The following is a 23,215-nucleotide window of genomic DNA, read 5'->3' as shown; positions in this document are numbered from 1 at the left end:
CTCTGACGCCCTAATAGGACAGATACAAAAGGAGAAGTCGTCTAAGTGTATGGTTCCCATGGTCTAACTTCTAGCGAGATCGTGTCAGGAGGACCCTTGCTGAGTTTCGAAACTATTGTATTCTTTCTAGTGCAGTGAGTCCAAAGAGTACTGCATTACAGTCCAGGAGTGATAGAACAAATCAAGCAGTGAGAGGGTCTGATCAGGAAATGTTTGAGGTGGAAAAATTGGTTTATTACTCATCTGTTGATTAACATCATATAGTTCTGGAGAAATCCAAATGTTACATTGTCATTTTCAAGCGACTTCCCCCTCATATCAAAATAAAAGGTTTGGCACGTGTGTGAGCATTGTCTTCATCTCTTCACCTCACAAAAGGATCTCATTAAAGGACTTTGCCCACACAGCAATGTAAACGGATTACAAATGTTATGGACAAAAGGCAATTTTTCTTTTCAAAACGCAGAGGCATGAATGTATCACCACAATTTGTGATTGATCATCATTCCTTTCAAAAACGACAAGACAAAGCTGCATTGTTAATCATTCATTTATTTAAAAACAAAAAAAATGCGCTGACAACTGTGCTTGAATATTGTTTTTGTTCTATGGAAGCAGGAACATAAAGAGTGACATTTGATTTTTAGTAGCTGGTGACTATGGTAAACTTGTGTTCTTGTAAGAAAATAATGACTTTCTTTTTTAAAAACGAGTTACTACTCTTACAGAGAGTTCTTTTAGTGGCCATGCTACATGGGCCTCAGCTAACATGCACAACATACACCAACAACAACAAAAAACACAAAGAAAACTCTACAGTGTATTAAAAGGCATCATGCTCAAAGAATACAATTAAGGTTTAGTGTCTACAACAGGTTAACGTCATTTTGTATGCATCCTTTTGGCATCAACATGTTGTCCACATTAGTGACATGATTCAACCACCATCCAGATGTGCCAAAACTAAACATGTTTGTGCGCTGATTGAGCGAGAGTCTTACAATTAACACATCAACTATTTGGGGGGGGGGGGGGGGGGGTAAGATACAGAAGTAACAAGCCCAACTTGGTTTCCTACTCAAACTACTATCATTCTCTTCAAATAAAGTATTCACACACACACACACTAGTCTACATTTCTCAGGTTAAGTATAGAGTTCACATTTAGGTACCTATGAAATTGATGGCGACCAGCGGATACATGCACAAAGCCTCGTCTCGACTTGGGCGTGCCACAGGGGTGTGTTTGAGTAACTTACAGAATCTGGGTTTATTATTGCTTTAAATACTGGGCTCTCGGAGCGACAGTCTGTACCAAGAGAGTAGATCGTTAGCTGTGATTGTGTTCTTATAGTGTGCACTTGCACACCGGTGTCCCCATTCAATACACATACCATATTTGTTCAACATACCATAGGTACCGTGTGGCACCTAGCAAACAAGTTGCTACAAAAGTGTATTTCCCCATGTGTGGTTCCCAGAAGAAACATCCAGGCCCTGGCAACACCAAGTTTCAAAATGAGGATCTGATACTCTGTGTTCATTTAAGTCCCCTTGCGAGCTGTTCAATGGTGTCAACTCTATCCTAATGAATACTAAAGACGTGCAATTCAAATGGAAAAATGACAGTCCATATCATAATGCAGAGTTGCATTCAGATTCAGCTCCAACATTTTTAAACAACCGACACCAACGCAGAGTTCCAGTGTTTAATCTAAACAGTTTAACACAACTACACTATAAATACAGGGAAATTTAATCTTCTACATTTGACATTGACTCAAGCTAAGCTTAATGCATTGAAACTCATTTTGATGCGTTACATATCAATGTGCCTTTGCAGACCATGATTGCCAAATGAATAAACAATACCACAATAGGGATTATACACAAACCCATATTTCTCCACCTTAACACCCTACAACACCAAATTAGTATATTTCTTCAAATCAAAATTGGTAGCAATAGTGTAAACTAGACTGGTCTTGAGACGTTCTGTTTTGTCATCTCTGTAGTTCATCTTTTTCAACATTTGTGTCGTCACAGCCATCCCTTGCACTTTCATTGGCTTTCCCTCTGCTCCCATTACCTCAAACCTTCATTTTCAAACTAGCTTGTGCTGCACATCGGCATGAACGACCCCAACGCCTCAGAGACCCAATATTACCAGACAGGGAGTTGGGCCCTGTTCATATACATCTAGAACTTGAATCATTCCTTCTTTCCTTCCTTGGCAAGGATGGATCAGACAGAGTAATATAGTACAGTAGAAACCTTGCTTTCACAGATCAGAGATGTTAAAGACAGGAGGGATGCATTTCTAAAAGTCTTAAAACAGGGCCCTATTACCCAGCCAGAGGGGCTAGTCCACAACGAGAAGGGTCAACACACACTTGTAAAAGGACAAGCCGTGCAGCTGATGGATTTTTAGGGTCACACTCCATACCAGAGACAACCAGGAGAAATGGAGTTGGTGCATCAATAGTCCCTCTATCCTAACTAGCTAAAGCTTTGCGGCTTTACATGAGGCTAAAAAGCAAAAAAGGGAGACAGATCTTTTCCTCGAAGTGACTAAAAATAACCTATTCCAGCGTGCAAAGCTAGCTATAGGGCACACACACATCTAAGCCAATACCTCCCATCTAACTTGCTAGCTTCAGGAGGACCAGTTAGCTTGTTTGATGAACCGAATTACACATTCAGCAGGTATTTACTGTTCATAACCAAAAGGTCCTCCTGTGACTATGCTAACGACAGAACCGTGTCTGGAAGTTGTGTGTGGAGGCAACCATGTCGCCCTAAGTAAAGTTAATATACAGTACGGTCTTTACGAGTAAGAACAAGTAAAATTGACAGAGTAGTTTCCCATCCCACCCACTACAAGGAAGATAGAACGGGAGACCATAGATAAGTTCATGGAAAATAAAAGGCTTGCTATGCTGATCTTATGCAACTCGTATGACAGGTTTGAGGAAGTTTATGTGCTCTGATGCGTAACATTCATGTAAATGTTGGGGTAAACGCACAAATCGGATCCCCCACCCCCGTACCCAAAAATGATTCACGACAAAGTCAAAGTATACATTGCAAGAGCCTTGTATGCTATTTAAGGCTTCCAAGTACAGTTAGTAATATACAACGCGTGTTGTTTTAGCAACACTAAAATCAGTTATTACATTTGAATCATTTTGTAAAAAGGGTGCCAGCATTGCAATGACCTACTTGGCTGTACTGTAACCTTTGCAGGACAACAGTTTTAATACCTAAACTATACTACATACTCTCGTGCATGAAGAGGAAGTGCTGGATTTTGCAAGGTATCGTAATGCTTTATGACTCTCGGGAAGAGTATTTATTTTTATTAAATATTGTGCAGCAATTAATATTTGTTCATATCAGCTCTCTGCTTTAGTTACACATTGAGAAATTCTAATTCCATTTCGGCAGATGTAAAACACTAACAAAATGTTTTACATGGTCGCTACATTGCTGTTCCAAATGGCTATGGAAATCATACTAGGTTTTAACACCAGGAATTCATGTTGAACAGCGGCAAGTGCCTTGGAATCTGAGCCACGTTTGCCAATTCAGTCAGAAAAGGCGGCGCGACGAGTCTGCCGATCGTCAGACATCAAAGCGAGTGGCCCACGTTCAAGGTAACACAAAGGGCAAGTTTCATGTGGTGGTTGCACCAGAATGCCCTTTCATTCATACAACATAGAAAAATAACAACACATGAGGTTAATGTCTTTAGAGGTCTACAGAACCATGGGCTGCCTGCTCACTGTAGATATGCCCATGGACTAAACTTGAGATGAGTAACACTTGTATATAGTGAGATCTTCGACTTGCATGCTTTTTTTTTTCTTTCTAATATATAGTCTTCATTATGTTCATTTCTAATATGTGGTTTCAGTTTCTAACGTATGGATAGGGGCCTAGCAATTAGCAAATTTTCTACATGCATTCTGGTGCAAAAAAATGCCCTCAACCTCTTTATTATTTTTTTTACACCAAAGGCATTGTTTTTTGTGTTTGTAAAGATGACATTCATTTACTGGACTGAGAGAAAAACAATATGATTAGTCCAACGAAGATGAATAAGTATTCCTACAGTTAAAGAATCCGTATTCCTATAGTTAAAAGACCAATCCAATTAAAAACTGACTTTCACTGAAGGACGATTATAGAGTCAGATGAGGGACAGTTTTGTTTAGTTTTTTTTCCTTTCAATCTAGCTGCACAGTTCTACAGGTGGAAGGGTCTCAACTGAAGGAGGAAGACTGACTTCAAGTCTCTTCTGGCTAATAGTGGTTTCACGAAAGGCACTTCCTGGTAAAGCTTTCCATAGAGTAGCACCTCTGATTGGTTAGAACTAGCCAGTAAAAGCCCTTGTGGAGGGGAGACAGGGTGGGTGGAGCTCGGTGGGAAGGTTGTAGGTCACAGGAGGGTGAAGCCCAGGATGTAATGCAGGAGCTTGTTCCGATTCGCCTGAGGTAGGAAGGTGCTGCTCAGCTCCACCAATGACACACGGTTCTCCCGCCTCTCCTTCAGGACCTGCAGCCATTTAAATTAGAGAACACCAGAGATGGACATTAAAAAATATATATAATTTGAAAAGCTTTTTGGAATTTAGATTAGAATATCAGCAGAGTTTGTTCTGCAGTGAGCCACCACTGAGTTGTGCATAGATCTTTTCAGAAGTTGACTAACAAGACAGTCTTCAGAACTACCAAAACAGAGAGGGAGGATGGATGCTACATGCTAGAACTTAGCGGTCTCTCACCCCAAGTTCCTTAAACGTTCTCACGGTGTTCTTCACGAGGTAGTGTGTCGCACTTTCACCTAAGAGAAGAGAACAGAAGACAAAGGGTAGAAAGACGAGAGAGGATCTTACGTCGGGTTGTTTGTCCTGACGAAGATGATCAACCTCTGGGGCTGTATGTAGTAGTCTCAGAATAGTGCCGATTTGGGATCAGTTTAGCCTTTTAGATGACAATGAATTAGAGTACATGGACGTTGGGAGCTGACCCTAGATCAGCACTCCTACTCTGAGAAGCTTCATACTTATGGCCCCAGATTAGAATAACAAAGGTGATATTAGGCAGCGTTACAGTGTACGATTTTCAGAGCTCCGAGGTCTTTATCTGGTAAAAGCCGCAGTACAGAAAATAAAATGTCTAACAACGGTTCGTACCGTAGGCGGCCACTCCCTTCTCGGTGCGTGTGAGCAGGTATCGGAAGAGCTGCTGCGTGTACTCTGATTCGGCCATGGGCTGGCTCAGGCTGTGGACAAAGATGGCCGCCCCGCTGTAGGCCTCCAGTACGGGGCTGAGGAGACGCTGCAGGAAGACAAAGAACTCCTGGTGCTCGGGGGACAGGCTCACCTGTGGACACACACAGCAAATGGTCAGAGATGTCTTTTTTAAAGTTTGACACAGCTCAGGAATGCTGTGGAAAAAACAGCAGCACAAACACTGGACCTGGTACATAAAGGTGTAGGCAATATCAGTGTGTGTAAAGGTGTATGTAGTATGAGTTTGTAATGTAAGGGTGTATGAGTCAGGGTATAATTGCAGAACAAAAGGGCTGCATCCTATTCGATATGGATATAAAGTAATAGCACAATAAATTGACATATTTTGCTTGATAACGATACAGCAGTTACTTCCTATTATCGCCAGGGCTGTAGACTAACTTCTTCCAGTGCCATTTAGTAGTAAGACAAAAAAGAAGTTAGCTATTTGAGCTAACATGATCAGGGAAAGCATGATTGATGTGTAACATGTCAAAATAGGATCCAGAAGGATCCGATTTCTTTTTGGATCTTTAGAGATTAATTTGCCTGCATCTTTTTTTGTGCACATTGGCCTAGGCTATTTACCTCCTGAAGAAGTGGGATCTAAAAACACATTAGAAAAATAGAGTGAGTGAGAGCCGACAGCTCAGTGGCGACACGTCCTTCAGGGCAAGTGGGTCTCAGCCGCACCACCATTCAGCAGATACATCGGTTTTGCATGTAATTCTGGCATACATTCAGGCCACAACATATTATATCAGTTAGCAAACATGTTTTTGTATTTTTAATTGTTTGAGTTAATAAATCATACGCTTCCCAGTTGTACTGACGTTTTGGTACTTTTTCTTTGAGTAAGGCAGCTCCCGTATTCAGCTATTTCAGCCTCTTTTGGTGCTGTTACAGAGGGGCTAGCCCTCAATTTTCTCCAGTTGTGTGTGATAGGATGAGCGTAATTGGAGCATGCGCAAGGGCTTCAGGTGGGTGAGTGAAGGACAGTGTGCAACTGCAGCACATACTGGGAGGTCCTGGCAGCTTTAGCCCCCTTGGGTGCTGCCATAGAGTCACATAAGTACTGCCCCACCCAAGAAGCCTCAAGGTCATTGGCCACAGATAAAATGCACATCTTCTCTCCGGTAGCTTTGATTGAACTGAACTTCAGATTTGTTTATCACCTCTTATTCAGCTACCTGAAAAGTCATCATACATTTTTATATTTGAATGTAAAAATATATTAAAAAATATAACAATAATAAATAAATAAAATATTAGCCACTGCGCAGATACTTTTTGTCGGCAGCAGATTAATGCACAATTGTCCACGTGTATGGTGTCATGTGGGCGAGCGGTTTGCCTATGTCAGTGTTGTGAACAGAGTGCCCCATGGTGGCAGTTTTGATTATGGTATGGGCAGGTATAAGCTACGGACAACAAACACAATTGCATTTTATCTATATCAATTTGAACACGCAAAAATACCGTGACGAGATCCTGAGGGCCATTTTTCTTTAAGGTATCTGTGACCAACAGATGCATATCCATTTCCAGTCATGTGAAATCCATATATTAAGGCCTAGTGATCCTGTGTAGCTCAGTTGGTAGCGCGTGGCGCTTGCAGCGGCAGGGTTGTGGGCTCAATTCCCACGGGAGACCAGTACGAAAAAAGTATTGTGTATGTACTCACTACTGTTAGCCGCTCTGGATAAGTGTGTCTGCTAAATGACTAAAATGTAAAGAGTTTATTTCATAGACTAATTTCCTCATATGAACTGTAACTCAGAATCAAATTAAATTTGCTATATCTATCAAAAATGCAGCACATGGACATAAGTATGTGGACACCTGCTCATCGAACATCTTATTCCAAAATCATTAATATGGAGTTGGTCCGCCTTTGCTGCTATAACAGCCTCTGTTCTGGGAAGGCTTTCCACTAGATGTAACATTGCTGCAGAGACTTGCATCCATTTAGTCACAAGAGCATTAGTGAGCTTGGGCACTGATGTTGGGCGATTAGGCCCGGCTCGCAGCCGGTCTTCCTAATCATCCCAGAGGTGTTCGATGGAGTTGAGGTCAGGGCTCTGTGCAGGCCAGTCAAGTTCTTCCACACTGATCTCGACAATTCATTTCTGTATGGACCTCGCTTTGTGCACCGGGGTGCACCATTGTCATGCTGAAACAGGAAAGGGCCTTCTCCAAACTGTTGAAGCACAGAATCGTCTAGAATGTCATTGTATGCTGTAGCATTAAGATTTCCCTTCACTGGAACTAAGGGGCCCAGCCCGAACCATGAAAAACAGCCCCAGACCATTATTCCTCCTCCACCAAACTTTACAGTTGGTACTATGCATTGGGGCATGTAGTGTTCTCCTGGTATCCGCCGAACACATATTTGTCTGTCGGACTGCCAGATGAAGCATGATTCGTCACACCAGAGAATGCGTTTCTACTGCTCCAGAGTCCAATGGCGGCGAGCTTTACACCACTCCAGCCGACGCTTGGCATTGCGCATGGTGATCTTAGGCTTGTGTGCGGCTGCTCAGCCATGGAAACCCATTTCATGAAGCTCCCGACGAATAGTTCTTGTTCGAGTGTTGCTCCCTTAGGCAATTTGGAACTCTGTAGCGAGTGTTGTAAACAAGGACAGATTATTTTTATGCAATACGTGCTTCAGCACGCGGTCCCGTTCTGTGAGCTTGTGTGGCAAAATCACTTCGCGGCTGAGCCATTGTTGCTCCTAGACATTTCCACTTCACAATAACAGTTGACCGGGGGTGCTCTAGCAGGGCAGAAATTTGACAAACTGACTTGTTGGCATTTTCTGACGGTGCTAGGTTGAAAGTCACTGAGCTCTTCAGTAAGGCCATTCTGCCAATATTTGTCTATGGAGACTGCATGGTTGTGTGCTTGATTTTATACATCTGTCAGCAACGGGTGTGGCTGAAATAGCCGATTACATTCATTTGAATGGGTGTCCAGGTTAAGTGGCAACACTTGAATAAATGAGGTATATAAAGTATATTGAAATCAGGTGCTTTCACACAGGTTTGATTATGAGTTAATTAAGCAATTAGCAACCCATCATGCTTAGTGGTCATGTATAGAAAAAGCCCAGTTGCCCATTATTTTGGATACCATGGCTAGAAGATCTCAGTGGGTTTGAAATATGCTCTCATAGGAGCATATTGTGTGTGTGTGTGTGTGTGTCTCAGTCACCAGATCTCAACCCAATTGAAGACGTGAGATCCTGCAGCGGTGCCTGAGACAACGTTTTCCACCACCATCAATAATGTGTGCCATTTTGGACACCCAAGCTAACTGACAGTGGTGATCGTTTTCCAAGGTCAGTGCGGCTGGCTTACCTTGAGGTAGCGGTCCCTCTGCTCCTCTGCAAAGTCGCTGTCCTCGTCCTCCTCATCACTCCTCCACGACAGGGGCTCAGGGAACTTCTTAGGCCATGGCTCCTCGGTGGGGCTGGGGGTCAGCTCCTCCTGGTCCTCCTGGATGAATACACGGACACACACAATTACACAAAACGTGCGTGCGCACACACACGGTTCAGAACATTTGCTAGAAAATTCTGTTAAATATAAGCATTTTCGATCAAGATTTCATTTGAGCCTGAAGACCTTGTTTTGGCATTTTGCAGCCGGACAGCATTCCTCGTCATGTAAAACTCACCTCCGCCACATACAGAACTCCATACTGGATCAAACGGCTGACAGCATCGTGGAACACCTGATAGATAGTCTGACAGGGCTGGAGATGGAGAGGAGACAAAAGGTCACTATCGAGAGAGACGCACAATACAGATAGTGTTAAATAAAGTGTAGCCCCCACATTGATACAGCTTTCACCCTGGGTGAACATGTGATATATTGTGGACCATTAAGCAACATTTTCTCTTTCCGCTCTAGTGACTAGGGTGTATCCAGATTTTCATATCGTCCTCATTCCGGGAATTACGGTATTACCGTCTTAGTACACAAGGGGAGCTAAAAATTGAGGGGAAAAAAGCCCATTGAACACATTTTACTCACGAATTTCTAGACTGCTAGCTAAATATGCTAATGAGCACAAACTAAGATAATGGCAAAGACAGGCAATCCAGCTCAAAGTCATACAAGAACGTATTCATACCCCTCAACTTATTCCAGTGTTTTATAGCCCGTTTTCAAAATTGATTAATGACATTCTTATTCCCCTCACCAAACTACACACAAAACCCTATAATGACCAAGTGAAAACATGTTTTTAGAATTTTTTTGCAAATGTATTGAACATAAAATACAGAAATCTCATTTACATAAGTAATCACACCCCTGAGTCAACACTTTGTAGAAGCACCTTTGGCAGCAATTACAGCTGTGAGTCTTTTGACTAAATCTTTAAGCGCTTTCCACACCTGGATTGTGCCACATTTGCCAATCATTATTTTAAAATAACAACCAATTTGACAAGCGCTGTCAAATTGGTTGTTGATCATTGTTAGTCAACCATTTAGGTCTTGCCATCAATTTAAGTAGATTGAAGTCAAAAGTGTAACTCAGCAACATTCACTGTCTTCTTGGTAACACTCATGTCAAAAACTATATTCTAAGTGCCCACTATTATATTTTAACTACAGAATTAAAATAGTCATTCTATTTCCATGACTCCAACAGCTCACCCAAGTGTTGCGATCTAAATTGCAAGTGCAATATTTTGTTAAAAATAAGGCTAAGATGTTTTGCCCATATGTGCAGCCCTATGTGGCCCTCAAATGAGTGCTGTAAATTCAGAAATCTATGAAAATTATTTTTGTTTGAAGTTTGATTGAACAATATAAAACAAAATCAGAGAGAACAGTATGACGTGTGGCTGGAGTCTGACTTTTTTTTTTCATCCTTCCTCTGACACCGTCTGGTATAGAGGTCCTGGAAGGCACGGAGCACAGCCCCAGTGATATACTGAGCTGTATGCACTAGCCTCTGTAGCGACTTGTGGCCGGCTGCCAAACAGTTGCCATACCAAGCGGTGATGCAGTCAGTCAAGATGCTCTCAATGATGGCCCCATGCAGAATATTTTCAGCCTCCTGAGGGGGAGCCTTTCAAAGCATTTCATGGTTACAGATGTGAGTGCTAACCGAGCAATAGTCATATAGACAGGTTACCTTGGCGTTCTTGGGCACAGGGACACATTTTTGTTGAGTTTGGACATTTACAAGTGAACGTGAACGAGAGACATTGTGCAAATTAACAAAGTTGACGTATGCTTGTCTGACAGAAAAACAAAAGCAGCATGTGTTTACGCTGTCTGTGCAGAGACTGAGTCGCTAGGGCAATGGGCCTACCTGCTCTGCTTGGAGAAGGGCCGAGAACGGAGATGAGAGAGAGAAAATGCAAGGAAATCAAAATAGCAGTGGCAGCTGTACAGATAACTCACCCAAAGAGCTTTGAATTCTCAAACACAGCAGAAAGCTAACACTAATTGGATGTGCCGTCTCCTTATTAATTCAGCCACTTACTTAGCTTACAAGAAAGTTCAACCAAATAGCAGCTCCCTCTTTCTTCCGTTGTGCCATTTACAAACAAACACTTGACTGGCTCAACTGTCCTGGGGAACTATGTTAAGCTTCATAACGTGAACTAATGTGACAGGTGAAATGAAGAATGCAATCTGCTTGATCTTCTAAGGTATTACACAAGTTGACTACAGGTATTAACTTAAAAAGTAGCTAAAAATATTCACTTTTTTAAATTTTTATAATAATTCAAAAATAAATTGTTGTTTTGATGGTATTGAAAAACCATCCTGTGGCCATTTCCAAATACCCAGGTATACCACCAAAGCCTACTCCTGGCTCAAGGAAAGTGCTTTATCTTCCCCGCTAGGGGGTGCAGTTAGATCATAGTTCTATTAAAATGGTAGAAAACACCGGTTTGGCAGAACAAAAATACTGCACAAGCAGTCTCATCTCTTCCATTTAGCACTTAAAGGAAAACTTGGTATTTGTTTCGATAGTCCATTGTTGATATAGTCCCAAAATGTTTTGCATGTCAGCAATCAAGACATACAAGTTATATTTCTTTATAAGTTGATCGCTGAAATGCAAAACATTTTTGGACTACATCAACAGCGGACTAATGAAAGAAATACCAAAATAGTTTTGGGGTGTAATTTTACTATGTACACATTTTGAACAAGATTGCGAGAGAATAACTAAAACGGAGTGGCTGTTCAAGAAGTTGTGTGTGTAAACTAACACATGCACAGAATGTTACAAGGTTGTTAAGTGCACGGGATAGGTGTACTGGGGGGGTGGAAAATGTGACTGACCGGTGCAACCGCCACTTCGTTGGTGAGGAAGTGGGAGAGACCAGCGGCCTTCCGGATCAGTCTCTCCTGACTGAGGAGGATGCTGGGCCCGCCCTGCTCCCCCTCCACCTCAGATGCCGCCTGTTCCCGTAGCAATGCCAGAGCACTGCATGCTGAGAGGGCAACATTTAAAAAAAATTACAACAAAAAAAGGGGACACAGAATGGATGGTGAGACAACAAAATTAAACCGGTGTTGAGACATTGATGAAAATAAATGTACATTAGTGGAGGCAATTCAATATATTAAGTCATGTCTGCAAAACTTTCTACAAAAAAAAATAAGAAATCTGAACAGAACCCAAAAGGGACTGGCCGCAAAACACACAATTAGGAAACACGGATGAATTGGTGTACTTTATTTCACTCAACACGTTTCCCTATGTCAAAACACAGCGGCGGAGTACAATGTGCGGTGTCAGTACCTATGATGGCGTCCGAGATAAAGACATGGAAGAGGCCGTTGCTGTAGAAGTTGAGCTCGAACAGCGCCGGCACCGTTTTGCTCGGGGCGATGGTGAACTCTGTGTTGCGGTTGGTGCTGGTCACGTTGACACAGTTGTCCAGGAGGTGGAGAGCGTGCATGACCACGTCCTCGGAGTTGCCGGAGAAGCCCAGGTCAAAGTCGCGCGACAGGATCTCCTCCTTCATGTTGAAGAAGTCCTCCACCAGCTTAGACAGCGCAACCCCCTGGAGAAAAGGGGAGACACAGACGTGGTGAAAAAAATAATACTTCCACAAAGTTCATTCAAACTGAGGATAATTAAGCACTAATACCAATTATACTTTGAGTAGCAATGTGTAATTTTATCGACAACTTAAAAGGGTAAAATCCACATTATGACATCATCATACCCAGCTAGGAGTAATTCCTTTTTTACATAAAATCAACAAAGACAAAATTCAAATCTGAAACGATGGGCTCATCTCGATGTGGGTTATGACTCAGGGGCCTCAAATTGGGAAGAGCCAATAAACAGTCAAGGCAGATTCAAATTATTGTCGTTAACGTCTGTTAACAGGGAGTTAAGCGTTAAGCGCATCAAACCGTGAATGGGGATCAATTACTTTAATGCAAGGCCTTGAATCAAAAAGTGATCGTTGGATCTTGTGAAAAGTAGGCCTGCTTACCTGTCTGTGTCTGTAAAGGAGCAGACAGGCTACAATGTGGGTGGACATGACCGCTGAGGACTTGTTAGCCGCTGTGGGAGGGGAAACAGAGATGACATGTTATCTGACCAGGGTCACAGTCAGGAAGCCCAGATGGATGACCGAGAGAAAGAAAGGACAGTAAACAGTGAGCGACTGTCTCTAAATAACATGACAGTGTCAGCTGGCGCTAAGACGGGTCAGGGCCTGTATTCCTAAAGCGTCTCAGAGTAGGGGTGTTAAGCTAGGATCAGCCTGGCCTTTTAGATCATAATGAATACAATTTCATGGACATGGGGACCTGATCTTAGAACAGTACTCCTACGCTGAGACACTGGATACGGGCCCTTGTGAAATGAGTCCTTTTGAACTCTCAACTAAGTAGATGAGATGTCACTTCTTGAAGTGAGATGGAGCTCTATAAAAAGGTGAAAAATGTGTTCTATTTGCCTAGGGTTTGTGATTTCTATATTGTTCTAAGAAAAAAAGGGACAAAAAAAGGGTACAAGATAAGAGGACTGGTAATAGGCTGAACATGATAAAGAGGGTGAGAGCGAAAGCGACAGAGATAATTAGACGTGAGGGAGAGAACTAGACGCAAGAGGGAAAGAGCAAGAGAGTGTGTGGGTTTACAAAAAACATAATTTAAATAATACAGTACAATCTGACCGCAAAGAGGGTGTCTTTCGTGCCTAATCTTGGGTTGAATGTCAGCTTGGGTGTAAAACATTTACAACTGCAGCCACTGATACTGCAATTCCACCTCTGACCAGATCCTCTATCCTCCCCTCGCTGGGATTGGCTGAAAACAACATGCCATATGGCTCCGTAGCAGCTGATTGGCTGACACGAATAGGACTAGCTGAGGAGAATGCCCCTGAATGAAGCTAGGGAGAACCGGTTTGTTTTCAGACCACAGCACAAAGCAGATTGTTGTCGGGGGATCATGAAAAATGAAGTTCTAAGGTCATATCCTTCAGTATAGATTCTAAGTATAAGGATTTGTTTAGTAAAAAAGGGGGTGCTCTTGGAGAGAGGAGTGATAAGGAAAGTCAAAGTGCAGTAAGCAGATAACAAGAGAACAAATGTGAGGGGGACTAGATAAGTGGAGATCATATGAATAACACAGGAAATATACTTTTTACAAATGCACACATTTTACAGGTACATAAGTACACGTGTTATATTAATAAAATAAAATAAATTGGATGAAGAAAATGCCCTTACTCTAGACAAAGTCGTGGGCTGAAGAGTGCGCTACTCTAAACCAATTATCTGTATCTGAAAGTGTCATGGGATGCAATTGAACCATCATTTGCTTACGCTTTTCGTTGGTGGCCCCACTGACGGTGCACGTGGAGAGTAGCTTCAATAAATGACTACGCTCAGACTATAATAAAGTGCATACATTCTTTTGTATGCGTTTGTGATCCCTGCAGGAACTGAAACTGCCACTGTGGTGTTGCTAGCCTCGTGCTCTTACCGACTCAGCCACACAAGACCAACATAGGACTGAGGCCTATAAGAGGGGGTGTTATTGTTACTTACTGAAGAGCACGTGCTTGGCCAGGTTGGCGATGACCTGTCTTCTCCAGGGTTCGTCCGACAGGTCCCTGGAGTTGGGCTGCTCCTCCTGCTCGCCCTCAAACTGGGCCTGATCCGGCCTGAACCAACACACAAAGGGAGGGGGTGGGAAAAAAATAAAAAATATCAGAACACACACACACAAATCAATTCTAAAAGCTTTGACAAGAGCAAGGTATTGAGTTTCACTTGAAAACAGAATAACATTTAGTAAAAATACATGGAATCAGCACTATGTCCGTAATGTGAATGTTAAATGTTTTATGATGTGGTGGTATGTACGCCTTTGAACATATTTACTTCCCACTTGGGAATAAAGTTCAATTAAATCCAATGGAATCACGTAGGCCTGGTCCAAAAGACAGTGTGTGTGTACATACTGTGCATCGATGATGGTGGGCACCAAGGTCTGTTCCAGGGAGAGGGTGGGAGGAATATGTCGACTCCTTTGCGTGTCCAGGTACTCCTTAAGGACACACACAAATAAAAATAGGGTGACATCTTGCATGAGTAATTGGCAGTGAACAAAATAAACATATTTAAAATCGACTAAAAGATGAAGGCATGGCGTCACGCCGACCCTTGAACAACAGTTGACTAAACTCCTTGTTAAATATTAATCTGTTTGTAACACACATCATTAACGTTTCCTATTCTAACATTTCCTATGAAATTGTGCTATAGATTGAGTTATACAGTATTTTTTGCACAGATCAAGCCTGGGTTTCCCGATAGCGATGGAACTTAGGCTAACGAGTGTTTTGACGATGCATCATTCATACAACGGTTGAAGATGTAACGTGCATTTCCCAAAACCCCCCGGAGAGAACGTTCCCTAACTACTGACGAGAGAAATCACCTACAGTGCCTTCAGAACCTATTCATACCCCTCGACTTAATCCATTTTGTTATGTTACAGCATGAATACAAAATTAAATACTTTTCCCCATTCATCCATCTACACACAATACCCCATAATGACAAAGTGAAAACATGTTTTTCACATTTTTTGCACATTTATTGAAAATGAGACATCTCTGTTTTTCATTTACATACACTACCGTTCAAAAGTTTGGGGTCAATTTCCTGTTTTTTGAAAGATTTTGTTGCTTTTGTCCATTAAAATAACATCAAATTGATCAGAAATACAGTGTAGACATTTTTTATATTGTAAATTACTATTGTAGCTGGAAACGGCTAATTTTTAATGGAATATCTACATAGGTGTACAGACGACCATTATCAGCAACCATCACTCCTGTGTTCCAATGGCACGTTGTGTTAGCTAATCCAAGTTTATCATTTTAAAAAGGCGAATTGATCATTAGAAAACCCTTTTGCAATTATGTTAGCACAGCTGAAAACGGTTGCCTGATTAAAGAAGCAATAAAACTGGCTTTCTTTAGACTAGTTGAGTATCTGGAGCATCAGCATTTGTGGGTTCGATTACAGGCTCAAAATGGCCAGAAACAAAGAACTTTCTTCTGAAGCTCGTCAGTCTATTCTTGTTCTGAGAAATTAAGGCTATTCCATGTGAGAAATTGCCAACAAACTGAAGATCTGGGACAATACTGTGTCCTACTCCCGTCACAGAACAGCGCAAACTGTCTCTAACCAAAGTAGAAAGAGTGGGAGCCCCCGGTGCACAATTGAGCAAGAGGACAAACACATTAGTGTCTAGTTTGAGAAACAGACGCCTCACAAGTGCTCAACTGGCAACTTCATTAAATAGTACCCGCAAAACACCCGTCTCAACGTCAATAGTGAAGAGATGACTCCAGGATGTCCCGGAGATGTCCCCAAAACATTTTCACTGTCATTATGGGGAATTGTATATAGATGGGTGAGGAAAAATACATTTTGAATTCAGACTAACAAAATGTGGAATAAATCAAGCGGTATGAATACTTTCTGAAGGCACTGTATATGGCTGCAAATATTAAGGCAGCTAATTCTAACGCTTACCCTAGGCTATAATAATGCACTAAAATCACAGATGTGGCACATCATTGCACACAAATCTATTGAAGGAAAAATTACACCGTAGCCTACAATTAGCAAAATACACTGTTACAGTACCATTCTGTATCAAGAATGGGTGGTGGCCGATTCTTGATACACAGGAAAATGTTGAGCGTGATAAACCCGCCAGCGTTGCAGTTCTTGACACATTCAAACCTGTGCGCCTGGCACCTACTACATTACCCAGTTCAAATGCACTTTAATCTTTTGTTTTGCCCATTCACCCTCTGAATGACACAAACAATCCATGTCTCAGTCCATCCATGTCTGTCTTAACAAGTGATATCAATAAGGGATCACAGCTTTCACCTGGTCAGTCTCATGGAAATAGCAGTTGTTCCTAATGTTTTGTACACCGTGTAGACCATGAACTGTATTATTTCAATATGATTTAAATATATAGGTCTAAGTAGCCGATACTGTATTTATCTATTAAATGCAGTCACCTCGGTTTGCACTTGAAGCATCTTTCAACCCTTCCCTCGTTTGTATCAATTTCAAGTTATCAGCGTTCAGAGACAGATAAACATCTTGATTCCATGTTTAGCGGAGATCTTCTGTGTAAAGTGCCATGGAAAGGGGGAGCATCTAATGCTGTACTTAGACCACTCGTAGAACGGCTGAGGAAGTCGGTAAATAAGCGTTTCAGTGCAACTTAAGTAGCAATGGTTTTGAGCAACAGCTTAGAGATTTATCAACGCTCCTATGAAGGTTCTAAAAATGAATTTAGCCTTAAGATGCTTTTGGAAACCGGGTCTAGTACTCGTGACAAATTTCACCCACAGTGTTTCAACAACCTTTCCACAAGTCTGCCCCACTTACACAATAACTTTCTTTAGGAAGTATTTAAGATTAATTTCATCTCCTCTGTGAGCGGATAAGACTGGGACGTGTTCATTAGGCACCACACGAAAGACGACGGACTGAAACAGGTAGGGACTACCTGGACTTATCCAGTAACAAACGCTAATTATTGTTTTCTATATCTTGCCCTTAGCACGACTCTGGTGTACTTAACAATGGGAATTAGTTGACTTTTGGTAGGTTAAAAGAGGAAGTAGGCTAGTTGACATTTTCAAAGGTCCAGTTAACATAGGAGCTTCACGGAGGGGGCTTGTGTTAAGGTCTCGCTCTCAGTCCTCACTTTCAGAGAGAACGGCTGGGTGAAGTCCACTCGCACACAGCCGTAGTTCTTCCGCAGCATCCGTAACACTCCGCACGCGACACCCCACAGACTCTCATTCTTCTTCGGCTTCCCCTGAGGGTTGTAGACAGAGATATAATTCACACATAGCTCTATGGTTATATACTTATAGCAAATACATACACATTTAGGGTGGTATTCAGAGATATTCCCCCAACTACAAAACATACGCCAACACACAGAACCCATCACACACACTCCTTTGCCTGCCCCGCCCACAAACACACGTCCGTACCAGCTGCTCACTGTTGTAGTTGCCCTCGAGGATGCGGTCATAGGAGATGCCCACGGGCACCACCATCACTTCGGGGATGACGCCGTTGCACAGGGCGTCCACGACGATGGAGAGCATGCCGGCGCGTGCCGGGGAGGGCTTGCCGCTGCGGGAGCGCGTGCCCTCCAGGAAGACCTCCAGGAACTGCTGCTGCCTCAGCAACTCCTCTGTGTACTAGAGGGAGGGGAGAAAAATATATTAGCAATATGATAAATTAGCTGTTTTTGAGACATGCTTACAATGGTTTAATCTACTCATCTAGAACTAAATTGCACATTTCTACTCCCGGGCGCACAACACACACCAGAACAATGGACAGCCAAGCGCAACCTAGTGCATCGAACCAGAATACCAGCTGACATTTGTTAATTCTGACGATTCTGTGTGTTGAATTGGTGCAAGTAGCCACCACTCGTCTGCACCCAGCAGGTGGTCCCTATAACACACAGCGGCGAAAGCAAGAGATGCAACAGCCCCCTACTGCGGTCAACCGACCACAGTTATGGTGTGCGTGAGCTTTTGTCCCCATTCTGTAATAAATGCAGTGTGTTCCAACTGGTCTACAGCTTTAGGGAAGCGATGCTTTGGCTTTAAATAGTCCTGTGACATTTGACAGAGCTGGGAAATAGACCCATCACGGAACAAGAGATGCGATGATGCCAGTGGCCCTTGTATTTAGTCAGTTATTTTCCCTGCACAATTGCTTCCTCCCGGTTCATTAGATAAACAACCAAGCCCTCAGACTACCCTACTATAACAAAGTCTGATTCAAGAGCAATGTGTTGGTGTGTCTTTTAAAAATTCTGGCCATGCATTAGCCAAGTAGCCTATGGAGGTTTTTGCCCTCATGCTTTTGCATTAATCACATACAGTACCAGTCAAATTTGGACACGCCTGCTCATTCAATGTTTTTTTTTTTTTTTTTACTATATTGTAGAATAATAGTAAAGACAAAACTATGAAAAAACACATTTGGAATCATATAGTAACCCCCCAAAAAAGTTTAAACAAATACAAATTAATTTTATATTTGAGATTCTTCAAAGTAGCCACCCTTTGCCTTGACAGCTTTCCACACTCTCAACCAGCTTCATGAAGAATGCTTTTTCAATAGTCTTGAAGGAGTTCCCACACATGCTGAGCACTTGTTGGCTGCTTTTCCTTCACTCTGCAGTCCAACTCATCCCAAACCATCTCAATTGGGTTGAGGTCGGGTGATTGTGGAGGCCAGGTCATCTGATGCAGCACTCCATCACTCTCCTTCTTTGTCAAATAGCCCTTACACATCCTGGAGGTGTGTTTTGGGTCATTGTCCTGTTGAAAAAAACAAATTATATCCCCACTAAGCGCAAACCAGATGGGATGGCGTATCATTGCAGAATGCTAGCCATGCTGGTTAAGTGGGCCTTGAACTCAAAATCAGACAGTGTCACCAGCAAAGCAGCCCCACACCATCTCCTCCAAGCTTCACGGTGGGAACCACACATGCAGAGATCATCCATTCACCTAATCTGCGTCTCACAAAGACACAGCGGTTGGAACCAAAAATCTCACATTTGGATTCATCAGACCAAAGGACAGATTTCCACCGGTCTAATGTCCATTGCTCGTCTTTCTTTGGCCCAAGCAAGTCTCTTCTTATTGGTATCCTTTATTAGTGGTTTCTTTTCAGCAATTCGACCATGAAGGCCTGATTCACGCAGTCTCCTCTGAACAGTTGATTTTGAGATGTGTCTGTTACTTGAACTCTGTGAAACGTTTATTTGAGCTGCAATTTCTGAGGCTGGCAACTCTAATGAACCTCTGCAGCAGAGGTAACTCTGGGTCTTCCTTTCCTGTGGCGGTCCTCATGAGTCAGTTTCATTATAGCCCTTGATGGTTTTTGCAACTGCACATGTAGAAACTTTAAAAGTTCTTGACATTTTCCACATTGACTGACTTTCATGTCTTAAAGTAATGGACTGTCATTTCTCTTTGCTTAGTTGAGCTGTTCTAGCCATAATATGGATTTGGTGTTTTACCAAACAGGGTTATCTTCTGTATATCACCCCTACCTTGTCACAACACAACTGATTGGCTCTAACGCATTAAGGAAAGAAATTCCACAAATTAACTTAAGGCACACCTGTTAATTGAAACGCATTCCAGGTGACTACCTCATGAAGCTGGTTGAGAGAATGCCAAGAGTGTGCAAAGCTGTCAAGGCAAAGGGTGGCTACTTTGAAGAATCTCAAATATATATACACTGCTCAAAAAAATAAAGGGAACACTTAAACAACACAATGTAACTCCAAGTCAATCACACTTCTGTGAAATCAAACTGTCCACTTAGGAAGCAACACTGATTGCCAATAAATTTCACATGCTGTTGTGCAAATGGAATAGACAACAGGTGGAAATTATAGGCAATTAGCAAGACACCCCCAATAAAGGAGTGGTTCTGCAGGTGGTAACCACAGACCACTTCTCAGTTCCTATGCTTCCTGGCTGATGTTTTGGTCACTTTTGAATGCTGGCGGTGCTTTCACTCTAGTGGTAGCATGAGACGGAGTCTACAACCCACACAAGTGGCTCAGGTAGTGCAGCTCATCCAGGATGGCACATCAATGCGAGCTGTGACAAGAAGGTTTGCTGTGTCTGTCAGCGTAGTGTCCAGAGCATGGAGGCGCTACCAGGAGACAGGCCAGTACATCAGGAGACGTGGAGGAGGCCGTAGGAGGGCAACAACCCAGCAGCAGGACCGCTGCCTCCGCCTTTGTGCAAGGAGGATTAGGCGGGGCACTGCCAGTGCCCTGCAAAATTACCTCCAGCAGGCCACAAATATGCATGTGTCAGCATATGGTCTCACAAGGGGTCTGAGGATCTCATCTCGGTACCTAATGGCAGTCAGGCTACCTCTGGCGAGTACATGGAGGGCTGTGCGGCCCCACAAAGAAATGCCACCCCACACCATGACTGACCCACCGCCAAACCGGTCATGCTGGAGGATGTTGCAGGCAGCAGAACGTTCTCCACGGCGTCTCCAGACTCTGTCACGTGCTCAGTGTGAACCTGCTTTCATCTGTGAAGAGCACAGGGCGCCAGTGGCGAATTTGCCAATCTTGGTGTTCTCTGGCAATTGCCAAACGTCCTACACGGTGTTGGGCTGTAAGCACAACCCCCACCTGTGGACGTCGGGCCCTCATACCACCCTCATGGAGTCTGTTTCTGACCGTTTGAGCAGACACATGCACATTTGTGGCAGGGCTCTGGCAGTGCTCCGCCTGCTCCTCCTTGCACAAAGGCGGAGGTAGCGGTCCTGCTGCTGGGTTGTTGCCCTCCTACGGCCTCCTCCACGTCTCCTGATGTACTGGCCTGTCTCCTGGTAGCGCCTCCATGCTCTGGACACTACGCTGACAGACACAGCAAACCTTCTTGTCTCAGCTCGCATTGATGTGCCATCCTGGATGAGCTGCACTACCTGAGCCACTTGTGTGGGTTGTAGACTCCGTCTCATGCTACCACTAGAGTGAAAGCACCGCCAGCATTCAAAAGTGACCAAAACATCAGCCAGGAAGCATAGGAACTGAGAAGTGGTCTGTGGTCACCACCTGCAGAACCACTCCTTTATTGGGGGTGTCTTGCTAATTGCCTATAATTTCCACCTTTTGTCTATTCCATTTGCACAACAGCATGTGAAATGTATTGTCAATCAGTGTTGCTTCCTAAGTGGACAGTTTGATTTTACAAAAGTGTGATTGACTTGGAGTTACAAAGTGTTCCCTTTATTTTTTTAAGCAGTGTATATATAATTTTTAAACACTTTTGGTTACTACATGATTCCATGTGTATTATTTCATAGTTTTGATGTCTTCACTATTATTCTACGATGTAGAAAATAGTAAAAATAAAGAAAAACCCTGGAATGAGTATGTGTCCAAACTTGACTGGTACAGTACCTCCATACTTCGTTTCACGTGTTCAAGTATCCATCCCCATTTTTAAAGAGCATGTCTCTTCCAATTAACAAATACAAGGTCCGCCAACATATTTACAATTATTCAGTCCCATATAGCCATATCAATGGCAAATTTATCTTGTGACTCGCACATACAATTTATAGGAGCCTAATAAAAATAAAAAAATAGCTCTGGAGAAATGTCAATGTGATACGTAAAGCTATTTAGGCTTACACGTTAGGGCTGGGCGATGTATTGAATTAATTCAATACATTTGAATGTATATTTTAGCTCGATGTTCCAAATACCCGTATCGCAAAAATCAAGATTTTAGCCACAGACTTGTGCTAGCTGTCTAGTCTGGTTTACAAAAATGTGCAATGAGCATAAAAATACACACTCATAAGGATTTTGTAAATCATTATCATTCTGAGAAATATGTATCTCCTTATCCAGGTAGGCCACTTGATTACAATATCTAAATAAGTTAACAGGTTGTGTTGTCCAACAGTTGGAGATGGACAGGAGGGTGTATTCATAACAGTTCAACTGTTCTACCTTGTTAGCAAAGCAAATAAATCCAAATTGGTGGGACTTAAAATATAAAGATCAGCTGGCTACTCACTAGCACGTGGGGCTTGTGCTTGAGAGACCCGTGTTCATTTTCTATAATACCTGCTACAAGAAGTTAGTCATTATTGGTGGAGGTGCATTGTGCATGGTTCTGGTTAAATTTGTAACAGAAATTGCCTTTTCATAGACTTGAAAGCCAAATCAATGACTATTGCAAAAAAGCAGGTTACACTAAAAAATAAAATTATTAGTGGGTCTTATGGTTGTGGAAGGCTTAAAATAAATTGTAAAAGTATACCTAGGCTAATTATATCATTCCTGGCTCTTTGGAATACAGTGTATTGATCTTTAAATTGTGCAACAATGCTTATTTTTTTTAAACGATACACAGCCTAAGTTAAAGACAATGGAGATGATTTTTAGGCCATATGGCCCAGCCCTACTACATGTTGAAGCCAACTAGAACATTGTGGACTGCAAACACGCCAACCATATTAAGCAAATCTGGATGCATTTCACTGTTATTATTATTCGTTACTGTATGCCATTTAATAAACAGTATCAATCCATGTCCTAGGTCGAGAACATTCCGTGCCCTCCAGTCGAATTAGAGTTGATGATAACAAAGACCCTCAATAACCTACACAACTTGAGACAAATCGCATGCAGTATTTAGCCTCGGAAAACATTTATTGTCCAGTGAGTGGTCAAGCCCTTCACACCTACAATTTATTTATTCATTCATCAAAATCGACCTTTCGCGTCACTGCCAGCTATTGCGCCCATGATTCCCGCTGTGATAATAGCAGAAATATTTC

General features: G+C 42.5%; 1 protein-coding gene across 1 annotated transcript in view; it reads right to left on the bottom strand.

Moving 5' to 3' along the window:
• Positions 1-534: 534 nt before the first annotated feature.
• Positions 535-23,215, bottom strand: part of gpam (glycerol-3-phosphate acyltransferase, mitochondrial) — a 44,710-nt gene continuing 22,029 nt past the window's right edge. Inside the window, exons 10-21 of the mRNA XM_071392356.1 lie at positions 17,848-18,060; positions 17,553-17,666; positions 14,767-14,852; positions 14,351-14,466; positions 12,785-12,855; positions 12,079-12,343; positions 11,616-11,767; positions 8,978-9,055; positions 8,659-8,796; positions 5,198-5,387; positions 4,787-4,845; positions 535-4,557 (exon numbers count right to left, since the gene is read on the bottom strand). Of these exons, the coding sequence (XP_071248457.1) occupies positions 4,441-4,557; positions 4,787-4,845; positions 5,198-5,387; positions 8,659-8,796; positions 8,978-9,055; positions 11,616-11,767; positions 12,079-12,343; positions 12,785-12,855; positions 14,351-14,466; positions 14,767-14,852; positions 17,553-17,666; positions 17,848-18,060 (1,599 nt within the window). The 3' untranslated portion in view covers positions 535-4,440. The remainder of the gene's footprint in view (positions 4,558-4,786; positions 4,846-5,197; positions 5,388-8,658; positions 8,797-8,977; positions 9,056-11,615; positions 11,768-12,078; positions 12,344-12,784; positions 12,856-14,350; positions 14,467-14,766; positions 14,853-17,552; positions 17,667-17,847; positions 18,061-23,215) is intronic.

Source organism: Salvelinus alpinus, chromosome 3, assembly GCF_045679555.1.
Source record: "Salvelinus alpinus chromosome 3, SLU_Salpinus.1, whole genome shotgun sequence".
Lineage (NCBI taxonomy): Eukaryota > Metazoa > Chordata > Actinopteri > Salmoniformes > Salmonidae > Salvelinus > Salvelinus alpinus.
This window is presented reverse-complemented; position numbering and strand designations above follow the sequence as displayed.